The 27311-nt window shown below is 39.6% G+C and overlaps 1 protein-coding gene across 2 annotated transcripts in view; it reads left to right on the top strand.

The window, feature by feature from the left end:
- The window catches only part of RLF (rearranged L-myc fusion), an 81184-nt gene that overhangs the window by 36478 nt on the left and 17395 nt on the right, over window positions 1-27311 (top strand). The window contains exons 1-3 of one of the 2 annotated variants that reach the window (XM_030912729.1): window positions 3524-3659; window positions 3952-4154; window positions 25419-25555. In XM_030912729.1, the coding sequence (XP_030768589.1) occupies window positions 3653-3659; window positions 3952-4154; window positions 25419-25555 (347 nt within the window). In that variant the 5' untranslated portion in view covers window positions 3524-3652. Of the gene's footprint in view, window positions 1-3523; window positions 3660-3951; window positions 4155-25418; window positions 25556-27311 lie in introns of those variants that run through there. The other variant, XM_010354215.2, reaches the window with a different exon arrangement.

Genomic DNA, 27311 nt, shown 5'->3' on the forward strand with positions numbered 1-27311 from the left:
GTTGATACTTTTACCTGACATTCATGTGACATGATCAGTAAAGACACCATGGAAGAGCTGTTTTTCTTTTTTTTTTTGAGATGGAGTTTCGTTCTTGTTACCTAGGCTGGAGTGCAATGGCGCAATCTCAGCTCACCACAACCTCCGCCTCGGGGTTTAAGCAATTCTCCTGCCTTAGCCTCCTGAATAGCTGGGATTACAGGCATGTGCCACCATGCCCAGCTAATTTTGTATTTTTAGTAGAGACGGGGTTTCTCCATGTTGGTCAGGCTGATCTTGAACTCCTGACCTCAGGTGATCTGGCCTCAGCTTCCCAAAGTGCTGGAATTGCAGGCGTGAGCCACTACGTCCGGCCTCTTTTTTTTTTTTTTTTTTCTAAAGACGAGTTTCGCTCTTGTTGCCCAGGCTAGAGTACAATGGCGTGACCTCGGCTCACTGCAACTTCCACCTCCTGGGTTCAAGTGATTCTCCTGCCTCAGCCTCCCAAGTAGGTGGGATTACAGACATGTGCCACCACACCCGGCTAATTTTTTGTCTTTAGTAGAGATGAGTTTTCACCATGTTGGTCAGGCTGGTCTCGAACTCCTGACTGCAGATGATCCATCCGCCTTAGCCTCCCAAAGTGCTGTGATTACAGGTGTGCACCACCGTGCCTGGCAGAACTGTTTTTCAACTGGATCTTAAGTGTTACTCTTTTTACATAATGAAGTATATAGTATAAGATGAAGTGTCATGATGTCTGCACCTTTCATTTAAATGGTTCTGAAAAAGAGAAGGCAAAGAAATATGGCAAACCAGTTCAATTGTTAAATTTGGATGGAAGGGAGGGTATAAAAACTAAAACAGATTTTTTTATTGAAATGTTTGAAGAAATGAGATACAGAAAAGATTATGATTGGGAGACATTGTTTTAAATATTGAAGCATATAGTAGATTTCCTTTCGGTAAAGAAATTTAAAGATTGATATCTTCAAGTGATTTGTAAAATACAAGATTGAGCTATATGTTAAAATTGATTTAGCAGCAGTTTAACTATAGTTATAATTATTGAATAAAATAGCTTACCGCATAGAAAATAATAGCTATGGTTTTCAGAGTGCCTGCTCTGTGTTGGGCACTGTATTTGTGCTTTCATATCTCATTTAATCCATGAAACAGGTGAGAGATTACACATACCCAAGACCACGTAGTTAAAATTGTGGAGGCAGAATTTCAGCCCAGGTGAGATGACATTAAAACGTTTTTGATTGGAGAGTGATGACCCTTCGGTTGCTAAGTGCATGGTTTAATTAAACATCTGTAATATACAAGGCCTTGTGCACTAAGCTGTAGGGAATACAAAGGCTAACGAGACATGATATTTGTTCACAAATTGCTGACAGTGTAATAAAGGAGATATCAGAGACAATAGTAAGTACTATTGAACATTTACTCTATGTCTGGCCTTGTGGTGAGTCTTATCTGCATCTCTAGTATTTCTTTAATTTGTTCATCCATGTGAGATGGATATAACTAACCTTTTTACAGATGAAGAAACTTGAGTCTCAGAGAGGTCAGCTAATTTGTCCAAGGGTCTCACAGCTATGTGTCAGAATCAGGTTTCAACCTCAGATCAGTGGTTCTAAAGCCTGAAATGTTAACCTTTGTACACTATAATCCCTTATCACTGTTCTTAGAGAAAACTAAATGTGGGGAAAGAAGTAAAATGCTGTGGGAATTTGTAAGGCAATAGGTTGTATAGGTAATACGCCTGTTATCAGGTACGTTGTTTCCTGTGGGATTTGCAGAATCGCTTACAACCTCATATGGCAGATAAATAGAGCAGAATCTGATGTTAGGCAGAACAGGATATAGGGGAGACATGACAGGAACTAATAGGCATGAATTAGATTGGAGATGATTAGAAAAGAATTGCTAGGACATAATAACTAAGTTGATTTTCTTGAGGAAAGGAAGTATCAAGGAAGGATAATGCCAACATTTTATTGTTGCATAATTGAGAGAATATCATTGCTGAAAATAGAAGTAAGGAATAAGGAGCTATGTGAGTGAAGGGTATGATTGTGAGTTCATCTTGTGGAATTTAGTAACTGTTGGACGAAAATGGAAAAGTCCAAGTGATTGTGACCTGTTTTCCCTCCATGCTTTTTGACCTTGGCTACATATTAGAGTATCTGTGGGATTTAAAACCAAAAAACATACATCCCAAGGTCCAGACTCCACTTGCTAAATCATAATCTCCAGAGTTGGAGCTCTGGAATCCAGAACTTTTTGAAGTGCCTTAGGAAATGGGCACTTACATATTGCTGATGGGAATATAAATTGGTACAATTTTTGGAGAGCAATTTGGCAGTATAAGTCAGTATTACAAATGAACAGAGCCTTTAGCAATTCCGCATCTAAGAATTTGTTCTGTAGATTTATTCACATGTTTCAGATGACCTATATATAGGGTTGTAAGTCGCAGCATTATTGATGATTGACAGAGATTGGAAATAGCCTGCAAGTGTATCAGTAGGGAATTGGTTAAATATAGTACATCCATACCACTGAATGCTATTCAGTTGTTAAAAATAAGAAGGTAGCTCTAACTGTACAGATGATAGAGTAACCTGTATTATATATTAAGTGGCAAAAGAAAATGTTTTCCATACTCAGAATATTTCTGGAAGGATAAACAAGAAATTGGAAACTTGTTGTTTCTCAGGGTGGGAAACCAGAGCACTGGGGTCAGGGTAGAGGGATAAAAACTTTAACTGTATAGCTTTTTGTGTCCTTTTGAAATCTGTGATTATATCTATATTGTTTTCTTTGTTTTTTTTAAAGGATAATTTTACGATTGATTCTGATATGTAGTTAAAATTGGGCCAGTCGTTTATCCTTAGTATAAACGATTGCTACTCTAGACAGACAGACAGACAGACACACACACCACCTGGGAGCTTGTTAGAAAAGCAAAATTTCAGGTCCCAGACCTAATAAATCAGAATCTGCATTTTAATAAGCTCCCCAGGTGATCCAGAAGGCACTTTCAAGTCTGAGAGATACTGTTTTAGATTAACCACCTAAAGCAGTTTGTTTATTCACCACTTGGCTTGACATGCAATATTCTCACCTCTATTCTTTAAGTAATATTATGTAGTGATGTCACATACTTGTTGGATATTTACTATTCGAAAATTGAGGGCTCATCCAGAGCACTGTTCAGTCAATGCCAAGTGCCTAATATTCAGTATGGCTCAGAAGTACAGAAGTACAGAAGTACTGAGCTTCAGTACTTCTGACGCTTTCAGAGTAGCATTTTCCAAAGTGTGTACTGAACCAGGAACACATGTTTTACAGGTTACTAATATTTATAAAAGGGTTCTCTGGTCAAATCAGTTTGGGAAACATTGGGTTTTTAAATAAAAGTGAACAGTTTTCTTTATTGCAGGACTGTTCAGAGATTTGACCAAGGAATCCTTTTTTTTTCTAGGACTATCTCTCAGGTCTTTTGGTCGGTGGAACACACTTTGAGAAATGCCTGGTTTAGAGGAAAGAGCACCACTGGCTTTGGAATCCTTGGCAAGTTACCTAACTTCTGTGAATATTAATTTTCCTAACCTTAGACTGGGGATAATAATACTTGCCTTGGTGGTGGTGTGAAGAATAAATGAAAGGTATATAAAAATATGCAGCTTAAAACTTGATGTCTCATAAGCATTCAGTTGATAGTTGTTAATATTACATAGGTTACTTGCTTCATTTCTTGCATTTATGCTTATAGTTCATTTCACTATTTCTTAATTTTCCTCTCTGTTAGATGAATATTGAGACCAGAATAAACTTCCCATTTATATAAACTAAATTTTTATTAAAAATCAAATAAAAAGATCTGAAATGTTCATCTTAACAAATCTGACATGTTATGTGGTATGTTGTCAAACTGTTTTATTTTTCATTTTTTTCTAGTCAATAAATTGATTGCACAAGAAGGACCTTCCTTTCTGCAAATGCGAATAAAACATTTGTTGAAATCTAACTGCATCCCCCAGGCTACTGCTTTATCAAAACTATGTGCAGAATCTAAAGAAATTTCAAATGTGTCATCTTTCCAGCAAGCGTATATCACATGTTTATGTTCTATGCTCCCTAATGAAGATGCTATTAAGGAGGTGAGTAAATAATTGTCATCATTCAAACTTGGTATTAATTTAATAGATTTATATATATATATATATCATGGTTTATTTTTTCCCTTTAGAATGAAAACCAAGATTCATTTTTTTCAGGCTACCAAAATGTACGATTTTAATCGTATATTTAACTGCTCAACAGATAGAATGTAATATTTTAGAGTAGATTTGAAAAGTAGATAAGAATATACAGAAGGATGTTTACTTGTTTGGGTGATGATATGCTGTGAAATCTGTAAATGTGAAAGTTGTTTTTTCTTTTTAAAGTAATGACATCTCCACGTTTGGGGAACGCAGAAGTTGTTTAATTGTGGCATCAAGGTATAAACTAAAGAAAATGGCACTTAATTTTAGCTTAAGTTACTTTATACATTTAATTTTGTAAGCAGAAAAGTATAGGACTCTAGATTCCATGACTACAACCTGAACAATTAAGTGGCCAAACTGGATACCATGGAAAATAAGGGTTGAGTCTTTTGTTTTGTTTTGTTTTTGAGACAAGGTCTCATTCTATCACCCAGGCAGGAGTGCAGTGGTGCAATTTCGACTCACTGCAACCTCTGCCTCCCGGGTTCAAGCGATTCTTGTGCCGCAGCCTCCCAAGTAGCTGGGACTACAGGCATGCACCACCATGCCTGGCTAATTTTTGTACTTTTTAGTAGAGACAGGGTTTCGCCATGTTGGCCAAGCTGGTCTTGAACTCCTGACTTCAGCTGATCCACCTGCTTCAGCTTGTACTACTAAAAGTTCAAAAATTAGCCAGGCATGGTGGTGGGCACCTGTAATCCCAGCCACTTGGGAGGCTGAGACAGGAAAATCGCTTGAACCCAGGAGGCGGAGGTTGCAGTGCATTGAGATACCAAGATTGTGCCACTGCACTCCAACCTGGGTGACAAGAGCGAGACTGTCTCAAAAAAAAAAAAAAAAAAAAAAACCAAAAAACATAAAACAGCTATTTTATCTATCAGATTGCATCCTTAAAAAAAAAAAAAAAACCTGAATTATTGTTTTTCTTAAATTTGGAGTTAGACTTTTCTAATGGTTTTTGACATACAGAAAAAAACTAGAGATTCTTAAACTTTATTTCATCATCTGCCTTTAATCCTCTTATCTGCCATTCAATTCTGACATGGATTCTTACTCTGAACTGAAATTTTTTTATTAGATGTAGGAGTCCCAAGGATCTGGTTTTATGCTGTAGTAATTCTGAAACTTTTTCTTGTGATATCTTACTTTCCAAATACCATTATCTATCTTTCCACCTTACTCCCTTTAATATACAGACTCCACCAGGATCAATCAAGATCTGTTGATTTTGTCCCCTTTTCATTCTCCCTTATCCCCCGATGTACTCACTTCCCTACTTAGCTCTGCTTTGTCGTCGGATCATCATTATCACTCCCTTGCGTGTACTCTCAGGTCCTCTGCTGGTCTCTCTCTCTTTTTTATTTTTTTGACAGAGTCTTGCTCTGTTGCCCAAGCTGGAGTGTAGTGGTGCGATCTCGGCTCCTGGGTTCAAGCAATTCTTCTGCCTCAACCTCCCAAATAGCTGGGATTACAGTCGCCCACCACCTCGTCTGGCTAATTTTTTCGTATTTTTGTAGAGACGGGGTTTCACCATCTTGGCCAGGCTGGTCTCGAACTCCTGACCTCATGATCCACCTGCCTCAGCCTCCCAAAGTGCTGGAATTACAGGTGTGAGCCACTACTCCCGGCCACTGGTCTCTCTCTTAATTGTACTTGTTTGACTACCAGTATCCTGATTATCCCTAAATCTTCACCTACTCTTTATGTGTTTACCTGCACTCATGGGGCCAAACTTAAATGCGGGGAAAAATCTGCCAGCTAATTTTACTCCAGGCTAGAATGTGGTGGCACAAATACTGCTCACTGCAGCCTCAAAATCCTGGGCTCAGGTAGTCTTCCCACCTCAGCCCTTGAAGTAGCTAGGACCACAGAAACATGCCACCATGCCCGGCTAATTTTTTTTTTTTTTTGGAGAGACAGGGTCTTGCCATGTTGCCCAGGCTGGTCTCGAACTCCCAGGGTCAAACGATCTGCCCATCTCAGCCTCCCAAAGTGCTGGGATTATGTGTGAGCCACTGTGCCCAGCCTATATTTCTTTATCCCATTCATTCTCCCACTCTTAGATAGTTGCATAGTTTTTTCTTACTCTTCAAAACTATACTATAACACTTTCTGCCCTGTTTCACTCTCTGTTGCTGAACTTAACTCCCTATTTCTCTGAAAAAAACGAAGCGCTGAGAAGATAAATAAGAGAATTTTCATAAGCTCTGTCTCTGAAACATCTCTTCATCTACCAGCATCTGTGAATGCTGTAGATGAATCTTCTCTTCTGTTACTAGAGATAAATTTTATCTGTTCTCCTAGCTAAGGCCAGCCTCCTTCACTTCTGTATTTCAATTGATGTTGTGTCCCTTAAGGATAATGCTACAGCAGTTCTCCTTTTCTCTATTACATCATCAGTTTTCTCATCTCTGTTATAACCACCCCATTGGCATTTATGCTATTATTTATTCCTTAAAAAAGAGCCCTTCGTAGATCCAGAGGTGGTGGCTCATGCCTGTAATCCCAGCACTCTGGGAGGCCGAGGCACAAGAATTGCTTGAGCCCAGGAGGCAGAGACTGCAGTGAGCTGAGATGGCGCCACTGCACTCCAGCCTGGGCAACAGAACAACAGAGCACGACTCTGTCTTCAAAAAAATAAAATAAAATAAAAATAACGCTGCTTTAAATCCTGTTTCTACTTTTAGCTACTGCCCCATTTCCTTCTGGCTTTTTAAGCATAATTTCCTAACAAATTGTCTTAATTTCCCATCGAACATTTTTCTTCTTCTTTCTTTTTTTTTTTTTTTTGAGACGGAGTCTTGCTCTGTCACCCAGGCTGGAGTGCAGTGGCACAATCTCAGCTCACTGCAAGCTCCGCCTCCTGGGTTCATGTCATTCTCCTGCCTCAGGCTCCTGAGTAGCTGGGACTACAAGCACCCGCCACCATGCCCAGCTAATTTTTTTTGTATTTTTAGTAGAGATGGGGTTTCACCGTGTTAGCCAGAATGGTCTCAATCTCGTGACCTCGTGATCCGGCCCGCCTCGGCTTCCCAAAGTGCTGGCATTACAGGCGTGAGCCACCGCGCCCGGCCTATTCTTCTTCTTTCAAGACATTCTAATATGACCTTTGCCCCAGCAGTATACCATATCACTAAATCTAATGATGACTTTCAGTTTTCTGTCTACCTCATTGATTACTCCTTCTCAGTTCTACTTTGCTGTCTAATGAGTACATGTTTCATTACCCAACGACTCTGTCACTGGGTCTTCTCTTTTTACACTTAACTAGGCTTATTTCCTTCATCTTTGGCTTTAAATACCATGTATGGTCTGAATCCCAAAAGTTTTCTCTCCAGCCCTATTCCCTCCTCCAAACTCCAGACCCATATCCAATTGCCTAATTACCATCTCTACTTATAGAGCTAATATCTCAAATTTAACATGTCCATAACTAAGCTCTTGATATTCCTGATATGTGGACTTTGCTTTTATGAGGGTTTTTTTTTAAGTCCTCACTATGTGTTTGGCACCTAGCTAAATGCTGTATATATTTTGCTACATTTAATCAGCACAGTAGCTCTGAGGTATCTCCATTTTATTGATGAGGAAAGTCAGGCTCAGATTAGGTTGTATGCTTCAAGGTTACAAAGCTAAAGTAGTTAAGGTGGGATTCAAACCTGAGTTTGGTGTACTACCAGTAATATTATATTAAATACATAGGATAAAGAATATTATTCTTGTTGGTATTTACCTTAGGGTTTATATGCCAAATGCTGTGTTAGGCATTGGGGTTCAAAGATGAATGCAGAAGCCTCTGGACTGGCATACTTGGTTTTACTGTTGGCCTCTACATTTTATCTTGAATATAGGCAGAATAATCTCTCTAAAACTTGTCATGCCATGCCACTCCTCTGCACAAAATTATCTAATAGCTTTCCATCTTCCTCAAAATAAATTCAGAATTCTTTATTCTATGTGCCATGGCCCCTGGCTACTTTTCTAACATTTTCTGACCTTATCTTGTTATCTTAGTGCCCACTGCTCCCCAGCCACCTTGTCTTTGCTGTTGTTTGAACAAGCCAAACCAAGCATGTTCCTGTCTTAGAGCTTTGTGCTTGCTTTTCCCTCTGACCAGAATTCCCTTCCACAAGATAATTTGAATGACTTACTCCGTTACCTCGTGTCTGCTCTAAATATTCTCTTGTCTGTTCAATATTACCAGATCAGAGAGGCCTTCCTTGCTGTCTCATCTAAAATATTACCCTATCCCCCACTCTGCCCTAAGTATCTGCTGTCATTATTATATACTAACCCATTTAAAATGACCCCATCACTCTGTCTTTCTACCTATTTGTGTTTTCTTTGTAGTACACATTACTATTTCTACTAGGCATTGTATTTGATTATTCAGTATTTTCTCCCACTAGATTGTAAATTCCGTAAGGACAGGAACATAGGTTGTTTACTGGTATATCCCTATATTCTAGAAGAATGCTTAGCCATGTAGGCACTCATTACTTATTGAATGAATTAATGAAAGGTATAGCCTCATCCCTTGATCTTTTGTTACTAGGATTTCTAGCTTTATTACCTGAGTTATGACCAGAATGTCAAAGCTGGAACATTCCACTCATGCTTTGTAAGTTTTTAAACTTTGCTTGGAGGTCTTTTTGAATTTTAAAATTATGATCTTATATTTCTCTCAGCTTTATTTTATTTTGAAATATACTTATGCTAGCTGTATATTTATAAAAATGTGAACCAAGATGAAACCAAGTATAGTGTTGTGATTCAGATTTCTGTATGGGTTGATTGCATCCTGGATCAGTACTTGGGTCAGTAGTTATTTCAAATGGCTAAGACCCCCTGCTGTGGCCCAGCTCATATCTCCCCACTGTGAGAATCTTTTATCAGATTTTTTTGTTGAAAAAATTTTTTTGGAGACAGAGTCTCCGTCGCCCAGACTGGAGTGCAGTGGCATGATCTCGGCTCACTGCAGCCTCCACCTCCCGAGTTCACGCAATTCTCCTGCCTCAGCCACCTGAGTAGCTGGGATTACAGGCATGCGCCACTACACCTAGCTAATTTTTGTATTTTTAGTAGAGACAGTGTTTTGCCACATTGCCCAGGCTGGTCTCCAACTCCTGACCTCAAGCGATCTGCCCGCCTCAGCCTCCTGAAGTGCTGGGATTATAGGCATAAGCCACCACGCCCGGCCCCTTGTTGAGATTTAAGATGTACTTATATCTAAGGTACTTCCCAGTGGCCAAAATACTGACTCCAGAAATTCCTGATTCTTTCCTGGCTCCTGGTAGTCTTTGCATTTCTATCAACTAACTTATTTTTTCAAGTGCTCACAGACTTTATTCTGGGATGGATATTGGGTTAGCAACATTCCATTTGGAAGCACTGTGGCCTGGACTTTGAGATTTAGTAGTAGCGTGAATCTGAGAGGATTGTCTAGGCAGGGAAAGTATAGAGAGAAACAGAATGCTAGTCATCTTTGTTTTGGGGAATGACCCTAGACAGGAGCACAGATACGGGATGCTGAGATGAAACAGCCAGTTGGTGGCTATGAAGTGGACAACATGTAGTTTCCTCAAATGGGGATTGAAGCCATGACCTAGGGCCTCATTAACAAATGTTCTAATTTGTTAGACTTTCTGGTGATAAAGAAATCAAAGGATAAAATGCTTTGCATTGCCTGTCTTTTCAGACTTTCCACTTGAACCTTAAATATAACTGCAGAAAACATTTATTGCTCACTTGTCTATTCCAAGCACTGTGCTGTGTGCTTTAAACGTGTTAGTATCTAATCCTTATAAAAATCTATTAATAAAGGCCGGGCGCGGTGGCTCAAGCCTGTAATCCCAGCACTTTGGGAGGCCGAGACGGGCGGATCATGAGGTCAGGAGATCGAGACCATCCTGGCTAATACGGTGAAACCCCGTCTCTACTAAAAAATACAAAAAACTAGCCGGGCGACGAGGCGGGCGCCTGTAGTCCCAGCTGCTGGGGAGGCTGAGACAGGAGAATGGCGTGAACCCGGGAGGTGGAGCTTGCAGTGAGCCGAGAGCCGGCCACTGCACTCCAGCCTGGGCAGCAGAGCAAGACTCCGTCTCAAAAAAAAAAAAAAATCTATTAATTTAGGCCAGGCATGGTGGTTCATGCCTGTAATCCCAGCACTTTGGGATGCTGAGGAGGGAGGATTGCATGATGCCAAGAGTTCAAGACCAACCTGGGCAACATGGTGAAACCCCATCTCTACAAAAAAAAAAAAAAAAAAAGGCAGAAATTAGCTGGGTGTGGTGGTGCCTGTAGTCCCAGCGACTCGGGAGGCTGATGTGGGAGGATTGCTTGAGCTCTGGAGGTGCAGGTTGCAGTGAGCTGAAATTGCACCACTGCACTCCAGCCTGGATGACAGAATAAGACCCTGTCTCAAAAACAAACAAAAACACTATGAATTTTATAGAAATTAACTGAGGCTCTGAGAGATGATATTACTGGCCTATAGTAGTAAGATGTCCAGTAAGTGGTGGGCCCAGGGTTTAAATCCAAGGTCATCTGCCCCTGCTTTGCTTTTATACATATTAATCTGACACTCACACATCTCATATACATGATCCAACTCACTGGCACTGCCAACCTTCTGGTTCTTCCTGGATTCTGGTTTTAAAGTAGACTTGTTGCACAGGCAAGTTTTTATTTCTTTTGTTTACCCAGAGGGGAAACTTTAGAAAAGATGGGAGGGAACTTTGAAGTTCTGAGGCTTGTGGGTGGCTCATTACTGGATTGAATTTACTGAGAAGCATAGGTAGAGTATGTTTTTCACAAGACATCTAGAGAAGTGAGAGCAACAATCAAAATATGTAGGCTTGAATCTTAACATTGTCGTTTACTAGACATACAGCCTTGGCCAGGTAGCTTTATTTTCGTTATCTGTAAAGTAGGCAAAACAGTAGTAGCTGTCTCGCAAAATGTCTGGATCGTTTAAATGTGATAATATCTAAAGCACTTAACCCAGTTCCTGGCATATTTTAGACACTGTACAAATATAGACTCTAGTATAAGAATTCTTTAAGCCTGGAGTGCAGAACTAGGGAGGAGCAGTTGAAGTCAAGATTGAGCAGAGGTGAAATCTGAATTTGCACAGAGAAACAATGTAGTATACACAGAGATAGTTAGCCTCCTATGACTTCATTTACATTTTTAAAAGCAGTCATATGGGTTGGGCACAGTGCCTCACGCCTGTAATCCCAGCACTTTGGGAGGCCGAGGCAGGCGGATCATGAGGTCAGGAGTTCAAGACCAGCCTGGCTAACATGGTGAAACCCCGTCTCTACTAAAGATACAAAAAACTAGTCAGGTGTGGTGGCGTGCACCTGTAATCCCATCTACTCGGGAGGCTGAGGCAAGAGAATCACTTGAACCTGGGAGGCAGAGGTTACAGTGAGCCAAGATTACGCCATTTGCACTCCAGCTGGGGTGACAGGGTGAGATTCCATCTTAAAAAAGAAAAAAAAGGCCAGGTGCGGTGGCTCAAGCCTGTACTCCCAGCACTTTGGGAGGCCGAGACGGGCGGATCATGAGGTCAGGAGATCGAGACCATCCTGGCTAATACGGTGAAACCCCGTCTCTACTAAAAAATACAAAAAACTAGCCGGGCGACGAGGTGAGCGCCTGTAGTCCCAGCTACTCGGGAGGCTGAGACAGGAGAATGGCGTGAACCCGGGAGGCGGAGCTTGCAGTGAGCTGAGATCCGGCCACTGCACTCCAGCCTGGGCAGCAGAGCAAGACTCCGTCTCAAAAAAAAAAAAAAAAGAAAAAAAAAAGCGATCATAAGGGACCAACTATAAACCTGTATGCTAATTTATTTATTTGCAGTATCAGGTAGTGTAAGGAGATAGATTCCTTACCTCTAATAGCAGCTGCAGTAGTTTATGTTTGGGAAAGTTAATCAGACTGAGAAAATACTACATTTTGGTTTTGATTCCTCATCCTATAATAATAACTTTACTCTCTCAGCCTTTGTTTAATTAAAACCTGTTTTGTTTCTAATGTCGTATTAGGCATTGGCAAATACAGCAAATTGTGTATGGCCCAGTTTGTTTGCCAAAAATAGTTACAGGAAGATAAGTACTAAGCTCTATGATACTGCCCTAAATTCAGTAGAAGTGTAAAGATAGAGAATTCTGTGTTTATAGAAAAATTGATCCTTGAGTTGGAGCTTTAAGTAATGGTGGGTTTTGGATGGGTGGAAAGAATGGTTTGGAGATGACTGAGTGGTAGTAAAGGCACAGGTACTAACGAGTACTTTGCAGGGATCCGCTACAGAATAAATACCCTGCCTAGAGCAGAGAGTGGTTATTGAAGCCTTGTGAGAAATAAGACCTGTTGGGGTTGGAAAAGAAGGGCTTGGAAACTCCATTGCATTAGTGGTTACAATTGATGCAGTAAAAATTAAGAAGGCTTTGAAATTAGGAAGTGACATGACTGAAGTGGTGTTTTAGGAAGACTAGACAGAAATAGTATATATTATGTTTAAGACAAGAGATAGTAGCCAGCAAGAGGAGAAAGGACAGGACTTGCTGACAGGGCAGAAACAGAGGAGGATGTACAGAGATACTTTCAAGAGGCTCATAAGGCTTCTAGCTTGGAAGACTGGAAGAATAGTGGTGTTCTGCTGCTAATTAGAAGAAAGAATGGTTGGAGGGACAAGGGAGAGTCTGGGAAGATGATCAGCTTTGTTTTATACATGATCTTTTCTGGATTATTAATAACAGTGTATGGAAACAGGATTTTTCCTGATTATGTTGAGTTTGCAGGGAACTGTGTCATTGGAAATATGATTTGATACTGTTCACAACAAGGAATTGGCACCCACCCAACTACCTGTTTTTATAAATAAGGTTTTACTGGCACGAAGTCACACTTACTCATTTCTTGTCTGTGGCTGCTTTTGTGCTACAGTGGTGGAGGTGAGTAGTTGTAACAGACTCTCTGGCCAGAAAAGTTGAAAATATTTTCTGTCTGCTCTTGTTCAAAAAATGTTTGCTAACCTCTGCTCTACAAGAATTAAAATTTTCAGTCTATTTCAGTGGTTTAATATCAGTTGGTCTCTCACGCCTGTAATCCCAGCACTCTGGGAGGTCAAGACGGGCGGATCACAAGGTCAGGAGATCGAGACCATCCTGGTTAACATGGTGAAACCCCGTCTCTACTAAAAATACAAAAAACTAGCTGGGTGAGGTGGTGGGCGCCTGTAGTCCCAGCTACTCGGGAGGCTGAGGCAGGAGAATGGCGTAAACCCAGGAAGAGGAGCTTGCAATGAGCTGAGATCTGGCCACTGCACTCCAGCCTGGGCGACAGAGCAAGACTCTGTCTCAAAAAAAAAAATATATCAGTTGGTCTAACCCTCCATGTTCTACAAGTGATGAAACTGAAGCCAAGCTGATAATGTTTCCAAGGCCCTTCCTGCATTAAGCTTATTAGAGAGGCCAAGCCCAGCTGGAATGCAGGTCACCTGGCTCCTTGGTCAGCCTTCTTTCCACTCTACCACCTATTTCCATGTGTTAGACACTGATAAATCATAGTCTGATTGGGAACATCTTGGTGATATATCATCCTGTTCATATTTACACATATAGGTGTGATTTAAAACATTTTTGTCATGATCTGGATTAATTTGTTAAATATACCAATGCAAAAACATTTAGTACACATGAAGTTATCTTAAAATTATTTTAAAGGAACTCTAGTATCATCATATCATCATAACTAGTCAGTCTCTCTCTCTCTCTTTTTTTTGAGATGGAGTTTCACTCTTGTTGCCCAAGCTGGAGTGCAATGGCGCAATACCACCTCACTGCAGCCTCTGCCTCCCGGGTTCAAGCGATTCTCCTGCCTCAGCCTCCTGAGTAGCTGGGATTACGGGCACGCACCACCACGCCTGGCTAATTTTTCGTGTTTTTAGTAGAAATGGGGTTTCACTGTTTCTACTGGTGACCAGCTGGTTTTGAACTCCTGACCTCATGTTATCTGCCTGCCTCAGCCTCCCAAAGTGCTGGGATTACAAGGCATGAGCCACCACTCCCAGCCACTATTCAGTCTCTTATCCTAGTGATACTTTTCTTTTGCAAGTGTCAACAGAATTAAAAATAATCTTTTGGCTGCTTTGGAAAATTACTAGTGACTCACTAGATGTTGATTAATTGGAGTTTAACTTCAGCATATGTTCTAAGGTAGCAGAGTTACGTATTTGCCATCTACTTCACCTGAGTTCAGGAGAAGAGTTAACTTGAGCAACAGCTGGGAATAAAAGTATATTGTATGTTGGCACCTGTGGGTATCCCAATAGTAGGCATATGTAATAGGAAACCGCTGCTAGGGAAGATTTAGCCAGACACATACAATTAAGATTAATTGACTGGTTCATCTGAAAGCCAAAATTCAGAACCCAGTGGGCAAAGAGTGAGTCCTTTCAGAGATCTGGTAGGTCTGGAAGGCAGAAGAATTCCATGGAATCCTGGAGTTTTAGGTTGTGATACTTTATTTATGTAGAATTGAATGAGGTGACATTGCTATTAACTTTACATATGAAAGGATTTTAATGAATGTTACAGACTTGGCAGTGGCCTGGTGTCCCAAGTGGATGTTTCCTATATTTTTTCATTACTGAAAGGGGAAATCTTTGCAAAGATTAGGTTTTCCGTATAGAAAAGGTAACATTTTAAACATGAAGCACTTCTATTTTAAAGAGCTCAAGAAATCTGTCGGCAGAGTTCTTGGCACAGTTAAGGCAGGGGTCCGTTTCATTCTTAATCCTTGAATGAACTACATCTTCTGTGTAGACACCGAAGGTTGATAGACACGATAGCAGATGGTTGTTTCTTTTCCTGATGGGGAAAGGAAAAGACAAACAGGATCCAATTTACTCACCAGCCTAACACTTGGGAATTGACACAGTCACTAGGTATAAATGATAGAGCAGATAACATTTAAACAGGACCCAGTGGGAATTCAGTTTGGGAGTAGAAGAAAAAGTAAACAGGAGTATAGAAATTCCAGATGTAATTTAAGTAAGAATCAAGATTAAGATGAATTCTGAACAAGGAATAATTACAAAAGATTTAATTAAATTTGAAATTTAAAATATGCCACCTCCACCACCTTCTTTTATGCTAATTGACTGCCTGTTAGACCACTGGTGTTTAATTGCCTGCTTATTTTGAAAGTCTTAATACTTTTACTTTATCCTTGTGATCATGCAAGGAATGAGATATACACTCAGTACACTAATGACAGAAAGGCTGTGTAAAGAAATTGAGGATTTGCTTGTTTAGATATTTTAGATCTGCTTGTTTAGATATTTTATCTCCTAAAGCACAGTTCTTTTTCATAGGTTTGAAGAGACATCTTCCCAGAACTTTGTATGCATGTGGATCTCACTTCTGGTCTTACTTTCATGGGTTATGTGTGGGTATTTTGGTTGGTGTATGATTGCACTAGAGGGGTCATTATGAAGAGTCTATCGGACATATCATTGTCAAGAATTCGGCAGGACATTTCAGCCTTCTTTCAGTTACACACTGTGATAGGGTTTAAATGGAAGCATTGGTGACCATTTATTTCTTTAAGAAATATGCAAGGTCCGTGTGGCATCATACTACTGGTCTGTAGCATTACTGCAGCTTAAAAGGAGTCCCATGTTTTTAAAACTGGTCAGTATTCTTTTTTCCCAGATAATGTCTTTGAACCTAACAGATGATGTTCCCAAAGATACCTAGGGTTACTTGAAATATAAGTTTCCTAACTGTAACTTCCACCTTTCTTCTACTCAAGGATGCAAGTGAATAAAGTATTACATGAATAAGCTTAAATCTACTTTGATTCCTTTTTGAAAAAATAAAACATTTATCAACTTTGATTTTTAAAATCTGTTGCTAGGAACAAATTGTTTTCAGTATACCTCAGGGCTAATTGGGGAAATACTGCATTGAAAACCACTATTCTAGAGAAAGGTAAATGATAAAATATTAATGGCACTGGCCGGAATACTAGTTTACATTGATAGCCTAAGCAGGAAAATAACTTAGGAACATAAGTATGCTGCCTCATGGCCGGGCGCGGTGGCTCAAGCCTGTAATCCCAGCACTTTGGGAGGCCGAGACGGGCGGATCACGAGGTCAGGAGATCGAGACTATCCTGGCTAACACGGTGAAACCCCGTCTCTACTAAAAATACAAAAAACTAGCCGGGCGAAGTGGCGGGCGCCTGTAGTCCCAGCTACTCGGGAGGCTGAGGCAGGAGAATGGCCTAAACCCGGGAGGCGGAGCTTGCAGTGAGCTAGTGAGCTGAGATCCGGCCACTGCACTCCAGCCCGGGCGACAGAGCGAGACTCCGTCTCAAAAAAAAAAAAAAAAGTATGCTGCCTCTACCCACCGTGTGTTATGCCGGGTAGCTGCCTCTTATGCTTGTTATTACTGTTATTTAATTGCCTGATTATTTTGTTTTTGTTTGTTTGTTTGTTTGTTTTTGAGACGGAGTCTCGCTCTGTCGCCCAGGCTGGAATGCAGTGGCCGGATCTCAGCTCACTGCAAGCTCCGCCTCCCGGGTTTACGCCATTCTCCTGCCTCAGCCTCCCGAGTAGCTGGGACTACAGGTGCCTGCCACCTCGCCCGGCTAGTTTTTTGTATTTTTTAGTAGAGACGGGGTTTCACCGTGTTAGCCAGGATGGTCTCGATCTCCTGACCTCGTGATCCACCCGTCTCGGCCTCCCAAAGTGCTGGGATTACAGGCGTGAGCCACCGCGCCCGGCCAATTGCCTGATTATTTTGAAACCTTTCTAACTGTATCTAATCTTGCCTTTTCCTGATTTATTTTCTACAGTGGCCAAGGTGATCCTTTTTCTTTTTAAAGTAAAATTAGACATTTTATTTTGAGGTAATTTTAGATTCGCATGTAATTACAAGAAATAATGCAGAAATGCCTTCCATTCATTCAGTATACATTCATTGGAGGTGTCTGCTAGGCAATGGGGATACAAGAATGAACAAGACAAAAGGGAGAGAAACAACAGACAGTGTTCACACAATGTGAGACTTAGAGGAGAGGTCTGAGCTGGAAATTAAGAGTTCTAAGTTATCACCATTTGAAACCAGAGTGAATAAGATTAACTTTTTTAGAATTCTGAAAATTAAAGGCTTTACAGCAATCTGAGGAAGTTTTACTCAAGAAAAAGAGATAAATCGCATAAGAATATGACCTTTGACCTCAGCTGGTAATATGCCTGTCAGGTGACTCAAATTTTTTGCCACACTCTGCATGCTTGTGAAATGACCACAAAGGTGCTCTGATTATTGATTTGGGGGTTTCACAAATAAATTTTAGCAAGTAGGCTAATACACAAATACCAAGTCTGCAAATAGCGAGGACCAACTGTATATTCAAAGAACTAAAGGAATCTTGCCTAAAGAATTAAAGGAGGCCAGGTGAGGTGCCTCACGCCTGTAATCCCAGCACTTTGGGAGGCAGAGGTGGGAGAAGCTCTTGAGACCAGCCTGAGCAACATCTACGTGTGCAACATGTAGAGAGCCTATCTCTACAAAAAAAATTTTCAAATTAGCTGGGCGTGGTAGTATGCACCTGTAGTCCCAGCTACTCATGAGACTGAGGTGGAAGGATCACTTGAGCCTGGGAGGTCAAGGCTGCAGTGAGGTGTGATCACTCCACTCTGCACTCCCACCTGGGCAAGAGTGAGCCCCGTCTCAAAATAAAATTGAGAAATTCCATTTCTCAAAATGAAATTCTAAAGTCAAAAAGTACAGCAACTCAAGTTAATTCACTAGAGAAGGTCAGCATCAAATTTGAATTAGAAGAAAGAATCAGCAAACTTGTCCAGTCTGAGAAATGATAGAGCCCAAAATGCATGAAATAGCAGAATCAAAGAGGCAAATAAATGGACAATTCAAATATGAGAGTTGGAGACTTTAATACCCCCTCTGAATAATGGGTAGAAAACTAGGCAACAAAGAAATGGAACACTTAAACAACACTATAAACCAAGTGGACTGAGCAGACATCTCTAGATTACCCAACAGCAGCTAAATATACATTCTTCTCAAATGCACATGGTCTGTTCTCCAGGATAGACCATGTGTTAGCCCATAAAACAAACCTAAATAAATTTTAAAGGATTGAAATATATAAAGTATGTTCTCTACCTACAGTAAAATAAAATTAGAAACGAATAGCAGAAGGAAATTTGGGAAATTCGCAAATAAGTGAAATTTAACTCTATCTTCCCAAATAAGCAATTAATTAAAGAAAAAACCAAAAACAAGATAAATTAGAAAATGACTTTTTGTTGTATTTTGTTTTGTCATTTTTGAGACAGGGTCTCACTCTGTCCCCCAGACTGGAGTGCAGTGGCACAATCATAGGTCACTGCAGCCTTGAACTCCTGGGCTCACGTGGTCCTCCCAGTTAAGCCTCCCAAAGTATTGGGACTACAGGCATGAGCCACCACGCCCAGCCCAGAAAATACTTTGAGATGAATGATGAAACACAACATACCAATATTTATGGAGGGAAATTTATATTTGTAAAATGTTGATTTTAAAAAAGAAATATCTTAAGCCAATAACCTAACCATTTACCTTAAGAAACTAGAAAAAGAAGAGCAAATTAAACTGAAAGCAAGCAGAAGGAAGGAAATAATAAAGATTAGAGTATAAATAAATGAAATAGAGAATATAAAACCAATAAAGAAAAGTAATAAATTTAGTTCTTTGAAAAGATTGACAAAATTGATATACTTTCAGTTAGACTGAACAAGAACAAAAAGAATACTCAAATCAGGAATAAAAAAGGAGACACTACCATCAACCTTACAGAAATAAAAAGGATTATAAAGGAATACTCTGAATAACTGTTTGCCAATAAATTACATTACCGGATAAAATGGACAAATTTCTAGAAAGATAAAACCCACTGAGGCCGGGTGCAGAGACTCAAAGCCTATAATCCTAGCACTTTGGGAGGCCAAGGCGGATGGATCACCCGAGGCCAGGAGTTTGAGACCAGCCTAGCTAACGTGGTAAAACCCCGTCTCTACTAAAAATACAAAAAACAAATCAGCCGAACACGGTGGCGCGTACCTGTAGTCCCAGCTACTCGAGAGGCTGAGGCAGGAGAATCGCTTGAACCCGGGAGGCAGAGGTTGCAGTGAGGCGAGATTGTGCCGTTGCACTCCAGCCTGGGCAACAAAATCGAAACTCTGTCTCAAGAAAAAAAAAAAAAAAACACAGAAACTGACTTGACAGATAAATAGAAAATCTGAATATACCTATGACTCGTAAAGAGGGTAATTTGAAAATTTCCCACATCCACAGGGTCTCACTGAACAGAACATTTACAGAAGAATTAATACCAGTCCTTCACAAAGTATTCCAAAAAATAGAAAAAGAGGGAACACTTCCTGACTTATGCTATGAAGCCAGTATTACTTTGATATTAAAACCAAACAAAGACATCCTAAGAAAGAAAACCACAGACCAGGCCAGGCACAGTGGCTCGTGCCTGTAGTCCCAGCAGTTTGGAAGGCAGAGGCAGGCAGATCACTTGAGGTCAGGAGTTTGAGTCCAGCCTGGACAACATGGTGAAATCCTCTCTCTACTAAAAATACAAAAATTAGCCAGGTGTGGTGACACACACCTGTAATCCCAGCTACTCAGGAGGCTGAGACAGAAGAATTGCATGAACCCAGGAGGCAGAGGTTGCAGTGAGCTGAGATCGTGCCAGTGCACTCCAACCTGGGTGACAGAGTGAGACTCTCTCCAAAAAACGAGAGACAAGAATGCCAGAATGTCCACTCATGCCACTTCTGTTCTTACTGATCTCTTTGCCTCTATACTCTCCTCACCCATTCCTGTTTTTCTGGACTGTTGAATACATCTGTAAAAACTCGTACTTAAGGCTGGGTCTAGTGACTCATGCCTGTAATCCTAGCTCTTTGGGAGGCTTAGGTTGGGGGAACATTTGAGGCCAGGAGTTCAAGACCAGCCTCGGCAACAATATGAAACTCCATCTCTACAAAAAAAATAATAAACTGGGCATGATGGTGTGCGACTGTAGTCCCAGCTACCTTGGAGGCTGAGGCAGGAGAAAGGATCACTGGTACCTAGGAGTTCGAGGCTGCAGTGAGCTGCGATCGCACCACTACACTCTAGCCTGGGCCACAGAGCAAGACCCTGTCTCTTATAGTAAAAAAACAAATGGGCTGGGTGCGGTGGCTCATGCCTGTAATCCTAGCACTTTGGGAAGTCGAGGCGAGGAGATTGCCTGAGGTCAGGAGTTCAAGACGCCTGGGCAACACGGTGGAACCCCGTCTATACTAAAATACAAAAAATTAGCTGGGCATCGCAGCGTATCCCTGTAGTCTCAGCTACTCAGAAGGCTGAAGCAGGAGAATTGCATGATCTCGGGAGGCGGAGGTTGCACCGAGATTGCACCACTGCACTCCAGCCTGGGCAACAGAGCAAGACTCCATCTCAAAAATAGAAAGAAAGAAAGAGAAAAAACCCCAACTCCTACTTAAGTCATAACATAGCATAAGGTAAAAGAAGTAACGTATAACCAGCATAGTATCACCTTTTTAAAAAATGTTTACAGTATTTGCAGTAGTCACATATTAAACCCATGCTGTGTAACATGTATGTAGACATAATACTGGAAAAAAAGTCACATTGTTAATACTGGTTATCATTGAGTTGTAAGATTTAAGATGATTTTTATTCTGTGTTCTGGGTTTTCTATTGTAAATATTTTTGTAATTAGCAGAAATCTAGTAAATAGTAATTAATCAAACTACGATTTCAAGTGATTTCTTTTGGATATATATCCAAGTGAAAACAACAACAAAAATTGGTTTTCCCCATAAAACCCCATGAGTAAGTTTTGGGTCCTTTAGTATTCTGTTACCATTGGCCTGCATGATAATTTTGTGGAAATCAGCCAAAAATACCCTCACCCTCTACCACCACCTTCATATGGTTGCCTTTCAAAGGTCTTCCGTCTTCTGAGGACAAAAGCCTCATTAGGGCTTGACAAGTGGACTGAATTTCAGCTCCCAGTAACTCCCTTGGCTGGTTAGTTTTGTGCCATGCAAAACTGCACAACTCTGTGACATGGCCTTATTCAGTCTATCTTTCCCCCAGTGTGTGATTTAGCTCTATCCTAAGTCTCTCAACTTGTTTAGCCTTTCATTCATGGAGTGTCATCTACGTGACATCACTCATTGCCGTTATATCAGATAACCTTTTCCCTCCTCACATGTCACAGTTACTCTCACATTAATTAGTTTGCTCATTCTGGCTTTTTATTTTTGGGCTACACTCTCCCCTGTCCATCTAGACCCTGCTATCTCCCCAATAATTATTTTCCTTGGAATCTTTGTGGCTTACTTCAGTCAGTGTTATTCTTCCTGTCTTCAGTCCTCTGCCCCATTTATTCTTCATGTTATTTATCTTATAGTTATCTTTCATTCTAACAAGTAGTTATTGATGTTCATTCATAGACGTGGCACTATTGTAGGCACTGAATATACAGTGGTGAAAGAAACAGACTTCTGCCCTTAAGGAACTTGTATTTTAGTGGTCAAATAGATAGTAAGCATACTTGATTATTTGAAACACATGTTCGGTTTGTCTTACCAGCTATAGAATTGTTAGCCCCAGGACTAGAAATTATATTTAAGAACAAAAAATTGTTTTAGTATCTAAGTATAAGATGTTTCCTAGATACTCATTAAAACTCCTAGAAGCTTGTGGATGACCTTCATTTTAATTTACTTTAGCTGTGAAGTATTTTATTGCATATATTTGTTTTTTAGTGTGGTCTTCGCTATTTATTGCAAAAGATTGAGGATAAGTAGTATAAGGATAGTTTGTTAGTGAGGTGTTACCTCATTTTAATTTACATGAATTTTTTCAGTTATTTATTTACTTTTATTTATCGTATCTTTTTTCCTCTATATTCAAGAAGGTACAGGTATTTGGGGCATAATACTGAGATTATCTTCAAGTCAAAGGATGTTAACTGAGTGCTTGTTGTGTGAATATCCTATAACAGGTGCCAAGGGGGATAAAAGTATAAAATAAGATCTAGTACCTGCTTTCAAGGAATTTAGAGTCTATAAGGAGGAACAGATAACAGATATGGAAAAAAAAAAACTCTGGCTTCAGTTGTTCTCGTTTGTAAAAATGATCAGATATCTCATTTAGTTAAATGAAAGTGGAAAATAAGTCTAGAGTGATATTTCGGTTATTACCTCAGATAAGTGGGCGCAAGACAAATGAGCTCTTGAATTGGAAGCTTATACAAAGCCCCCACTATATACTAGTTGCGCCTTCACAATAGAAACCTTGATGGAAGCAAAACAGTCAAGTTAATAGATAATGAAAATGTGTGTGTGAGATACCAAGCTTCGGAGTTATGAACCTCTTGATCAGAAATTTCATTATCAGGCATACTGGTGTATTTTAAAATGCCAGGTAAACAGCAATATTAAGAGCTAATTAAAAGAATGTTAATATTTGCTGAAAATGCATAATTGGAGAAAGTTAAAGTTAAGTTTAATCTGAGACATTGGTAGAGAAAGTTAAGCTTTGCTTGTTTAGGCCAGTGCAGGAGCATGTTTACCAACAATCCCTGTGGTAACTTAGAAGGCACGGAGATAATGATAATAGAAAAACAGAAGTACTGGCCAGGCGCGGTGGCTCACACCTATAATCCCAGCACTTTGGGAGGCTGAGGCGGGCAGATCATGAGGTCAGGAGATCGAGACCATCCTGGCTAACATGGTGAAACTCTGTCTCTACTAAAAATATTAAATAATTAGCCGGGCATGGTGTAGTAATCCCAGCTACTCAGGAGGCTGAGACAGGAGAATCACTTGAACCTGGGAGGCAGAGGTTGCAGTGAGCTGAGATCATGCCACTGCAGTCAAGCCTGGGCGACAGAGCGAGACTCCATCTTAAAAAAGAAAAAAGAAATAAAGAAAGAAAGAAAAACAGAAGTGCTTCTATTCCTAGCAACTCTCAAGACTTGATGCTTCCACAGTATTGCTGAGTTACCCACAACAATACTGAAATACTTTATTTCTGTTTTCTTCAATGCCATGCTCACTCTTATTTAGGCCACTGCATGTGTTTTTCTTCTTGTCCTGGAGTATCTTTCGCAATTCACTCTCCCTTTCTCATGGCTTATTCCTATTCATTCCACTCATCTTAGATGCCACTTTACCTGGAAAGTCTTTTTTGGTTCCCAAATTTGGGTTAGATTCTTCTTACCAGAGGTATTTTTAAAATACTGTATACTCTCTCATTGTAGCTATTTAATTCTTAGTAACTGCTTCCTTACTAATAACCCTGACTAGACTGTGATATCCATTAGGGCAAAAATTAGATTGGCTTGCATCTCTAGTACTTCGCACAGTGCAGGTATTTAGCAAATGACACTGCTTTGCTAGGCACATACATTTTGATATGGCTATTTTTCTTCTTGCAGGATTTTGTTTACAGGGGATTTGGGATATTATTTATTAAGCTGTGCTCTTGTCCTCAAGTTTATAGTCTAGCTGGAGAGCCAAAGTGAAAGTACATAAAAAAGTAAAATAATAGGGCCAGGGCGTTGGCTCACACCTATAATCCCAACACTTTGAGAGGCTGAGGCAGGAGGGATCACTTGAGGCCAAGAGTTTGAGACCAGCCTGGGCAGCATAGTGACACCTCATCTCTACAAAAATTTAAAAAAAAAAAAAAAAAAAAAAAAAAAAGCTGGGTGGGGTGGTACAGACCTGTGGTGTGGTCACAGCTCCTTGAGAAACTGAGACAGGAGGATCTCTTGAGCCCAAGAGAGTAGAGACTTCAGTGAGCCATGATTACCCTAACTGCACTGCAGCCTAAGCAACAGAATAAGACACTGTCTTTAAAAAAACACACACACACACAAAAAGTAAGAAAAGGTAAAGGCCAGTGTAAGTAGGTTAAATGTTGGCCCAAGGCAGAATAGCCCAATTTAAACATTTTCAATTTAAAAATGAACTTTTGACTCATTTTTTATTTGTGAAATGGAAATGATATTGCCTGCCTTGCCAGTCTTACAGATTTGTCATGTTGACGTATGACAAAAAACGAGATAATACAGTAAAATTTATTTGAAAAAATAAAAAAAGTTCTAGAAATAAGTGCTACAAAGGAGAAATTTGAGTGTTTGACAGCGATCCAAATAACATGACCTCAGAAGTTAGGAAACGATTCTGTAAGAAAATAACATTTGAGCTGAGCTTTAAAAAAAGCCTTTCTGCATCTACCTGAAGATACGACTAAAATTAGAGCCTTAGAACCACCCCCTTGTAACTACATAGCACTCTGGAGGAGTTGAGCTGTTTACCTCATTTGCTCTGATGCAAAAAAAAAAAAGAATGAGAAAGGGTCTTTTAAAGTCTAGTTCACTTGTTTTATGCTCTTTTTCAATGTAGGAAAGGAGCCCCAGAAAAATTTGACTGATTTGTCTAGAGGGTTTTTGTTTGTTTTTTTTAAGATTTAAGTTGTGTAAATGAAAAGATGTATTTCTAAAAAGGGTTTTGATGGTCTGAAAAACCCATTAATACACTAGAAATTTTCCTTCTATGAAAAAAATGATGTTAATGTAGCATTTGTGTTTAAAACAGTTCCTGAACTGGCCTCATTTAACCCCACTGACAGTGAGGATAAGCCATATGTTTTACTATCTGTAACCAGAGTGACCCAGCTGTGGTCATAGGTACTAGGGGAAGACAGGAACAGGAAAGAAAAAAAAGAGAATAATACTTCAGGTAAAAATAACCTGAGATTATTATATATAATTTGAATCATCTATATGGTAGCAATGTTCGTAATTTTTTTTAAATGCAAAAATGTTTCTATCTATATTGAGACTGTAGTAGAACTTCCTTATAGTGTCTGTTCCCTTCTTTAATATTTTCTTATGTGAAATATTCATGCCAGAAGACTCATTCATTAGGAGAAAATTATGTCTCTAATTTTTGCCTCATCAAGAAGTTTCACATTATATAACAAAGTTTACTGAAAAGTCACCGTTTTCTTTTTGACTTAGTCATCTCATTTTTGATAGATTGCAAAGGTCGACTGCAAGGAAGTACTAGACATCATTTGTAATCTGGAATCTGAGGGGCAGGATAACACAGCATTTGTTCTTTGTACGACTTACCTTACCCAGCAGCTCCAAACTGCAAGTGTATATTGTTCTTGGTAAGTATATTTAGTTTTACACTCTTCATTTGTTAGCACATAGTATATAGCATTTAGGGTTTATGTAAAATGTTAATTTGTTTCTAATTTAAAACCTAGCATGAACTGTGAATAGCTTCTTGCTTCCACACAAAATCATTTAATTAAAAATATCATTGGTTTAATCTAGTACAAGAAAGGATAAAATATTCCTCTTGATTATCCCATAAAGGGTTGTCTGTTAACTCCAATATATGTCTTCTATCTTGAAGATAAAATTTTGTCAATATGAAACAAACCTGTGTTAGATTGTTTTTCTTTTCATTTTTTTAGTATCTTCTGGGTAGTCCTTCCCATTCTTATTTGGGAACCCACAGATGAAAAGGATCGAATTATCTAGGTTTCTAGGTCAAACTAGCACTAAAAAAGAAATTCATTTGAATAGTAATCTCTTTTGCAACTTTGGAACTATATAGTTGAATTGCATTATTTTGGTTTTAATTCAATTTATATCTTGTTTGCCTACAGAATACTTAGTTGCTAAAAAGGAAACAGTAAGTGTATCCATGGTTCTTTCATTCTAACTGTATTGAATCTATTTAGGCCAAAGGGACAAACCTGATACACAGGAAACCTCTAAAATGTAAGACTCTCTGTCAGTAAGTATCAGATTAGTGGTATGGATAATGCTATAGGAGATCAGAGAGAGGTGTTCACTGTATACCAGAGTATTAAAGGTGTCAGGGAGGAAGTAATGTTTGAGATTTAATTCTAAGAATGGGTTGGATTTGCATTATCTTCATTAGAGGAACTCTGAGTGTTTCAGAACCTAAGGATGGCTTAAAATTGGAAATGAGCATTTTGTTTATAGGAAAACCTAGTAAAGCCTTTTTGTGTACTTCAGCCCTCATTGATCTCCCTCCCTCTGGATCGTCTGTCTATTTTAATAGTTTTATGGTTAATACTGTTGTATGTTACTATATTTCTTTTTGTCTATTATTTTATGTAGAAATTTGTGTGCTGTAATCTCACCCAGTCCTCATAATAATCATTGCACAGGTGAGGCAGTTGGGGGATCATAGGGACCAGAGAAAACTTGTAATTGTCCGTGGTCTCAAAGCTAAAGTGGTAGAGCTGAGATTCAAGCCCAGGTTTTAAACTTCTAATCTAGTGCTTTTCTTCTGTATGTGTGTTTTCTTGGCATAGGCTAAAATTCAAACTGTAGTTTTTGCCACCAAATCCACTATGCCAGAGTTATACCTCCTGTGAGAAAGAAGATAGTGAGATGGGGACTTAAATATAATTTCTTTATAATGAAAAAAGTATCTACCATTATAGCTAGATTTTCAGTACAAATAATAAATCATATATGGAATGTGTTATAGATTGTGTTTAAAATTTTTCTTCCCTTCTTTAGTCGCCCACCATTCACTCTTCCAGAGCTGTTAGTGGCTCTAGGATTAATGCTGTTCTTCTATAGCAGGAAGAGATTAATAGAGATTTCCCTTGTGGCCTCCTCAGGAGCTATAATGAGTAAAGGAAAGAAAATCTTAGTCATTTCACACTTTGTTAAAAGTAAGCTTCTTTCAGGCAATTCAAGGAGAAATCACAGCTTTTTTTTGTTTTGTTTTGTTTTGTTTTTTTGAGACCGAGTCTTGCTCTGTCACCCAGGCTGGAGTGCAGTGATGTGATCTCGGCTCACTGCACCCTCCGCCTCCTGAGTAGCTGGGATTACAGGTGCAGGCCGCCACGCCCAGCTAATTTTTGTATTTTTGGT

This window comes from Rhinopithecus roxellana, chromosome 12, assembly GCF_007565055.1.
Source record: "Rhinopithecus roxellana isolate Shanxi Qingling chromosome 12, ASM756505v1, whole genome shotgun sequence".
In the NCBI taxonomy this organism is placed as follows: Eukaryota; Metazoa; Chordata; class Mammalia; order Primates; family Cercopithecidae; genus Rhinopithecus; species Rhinopithecus roxellana.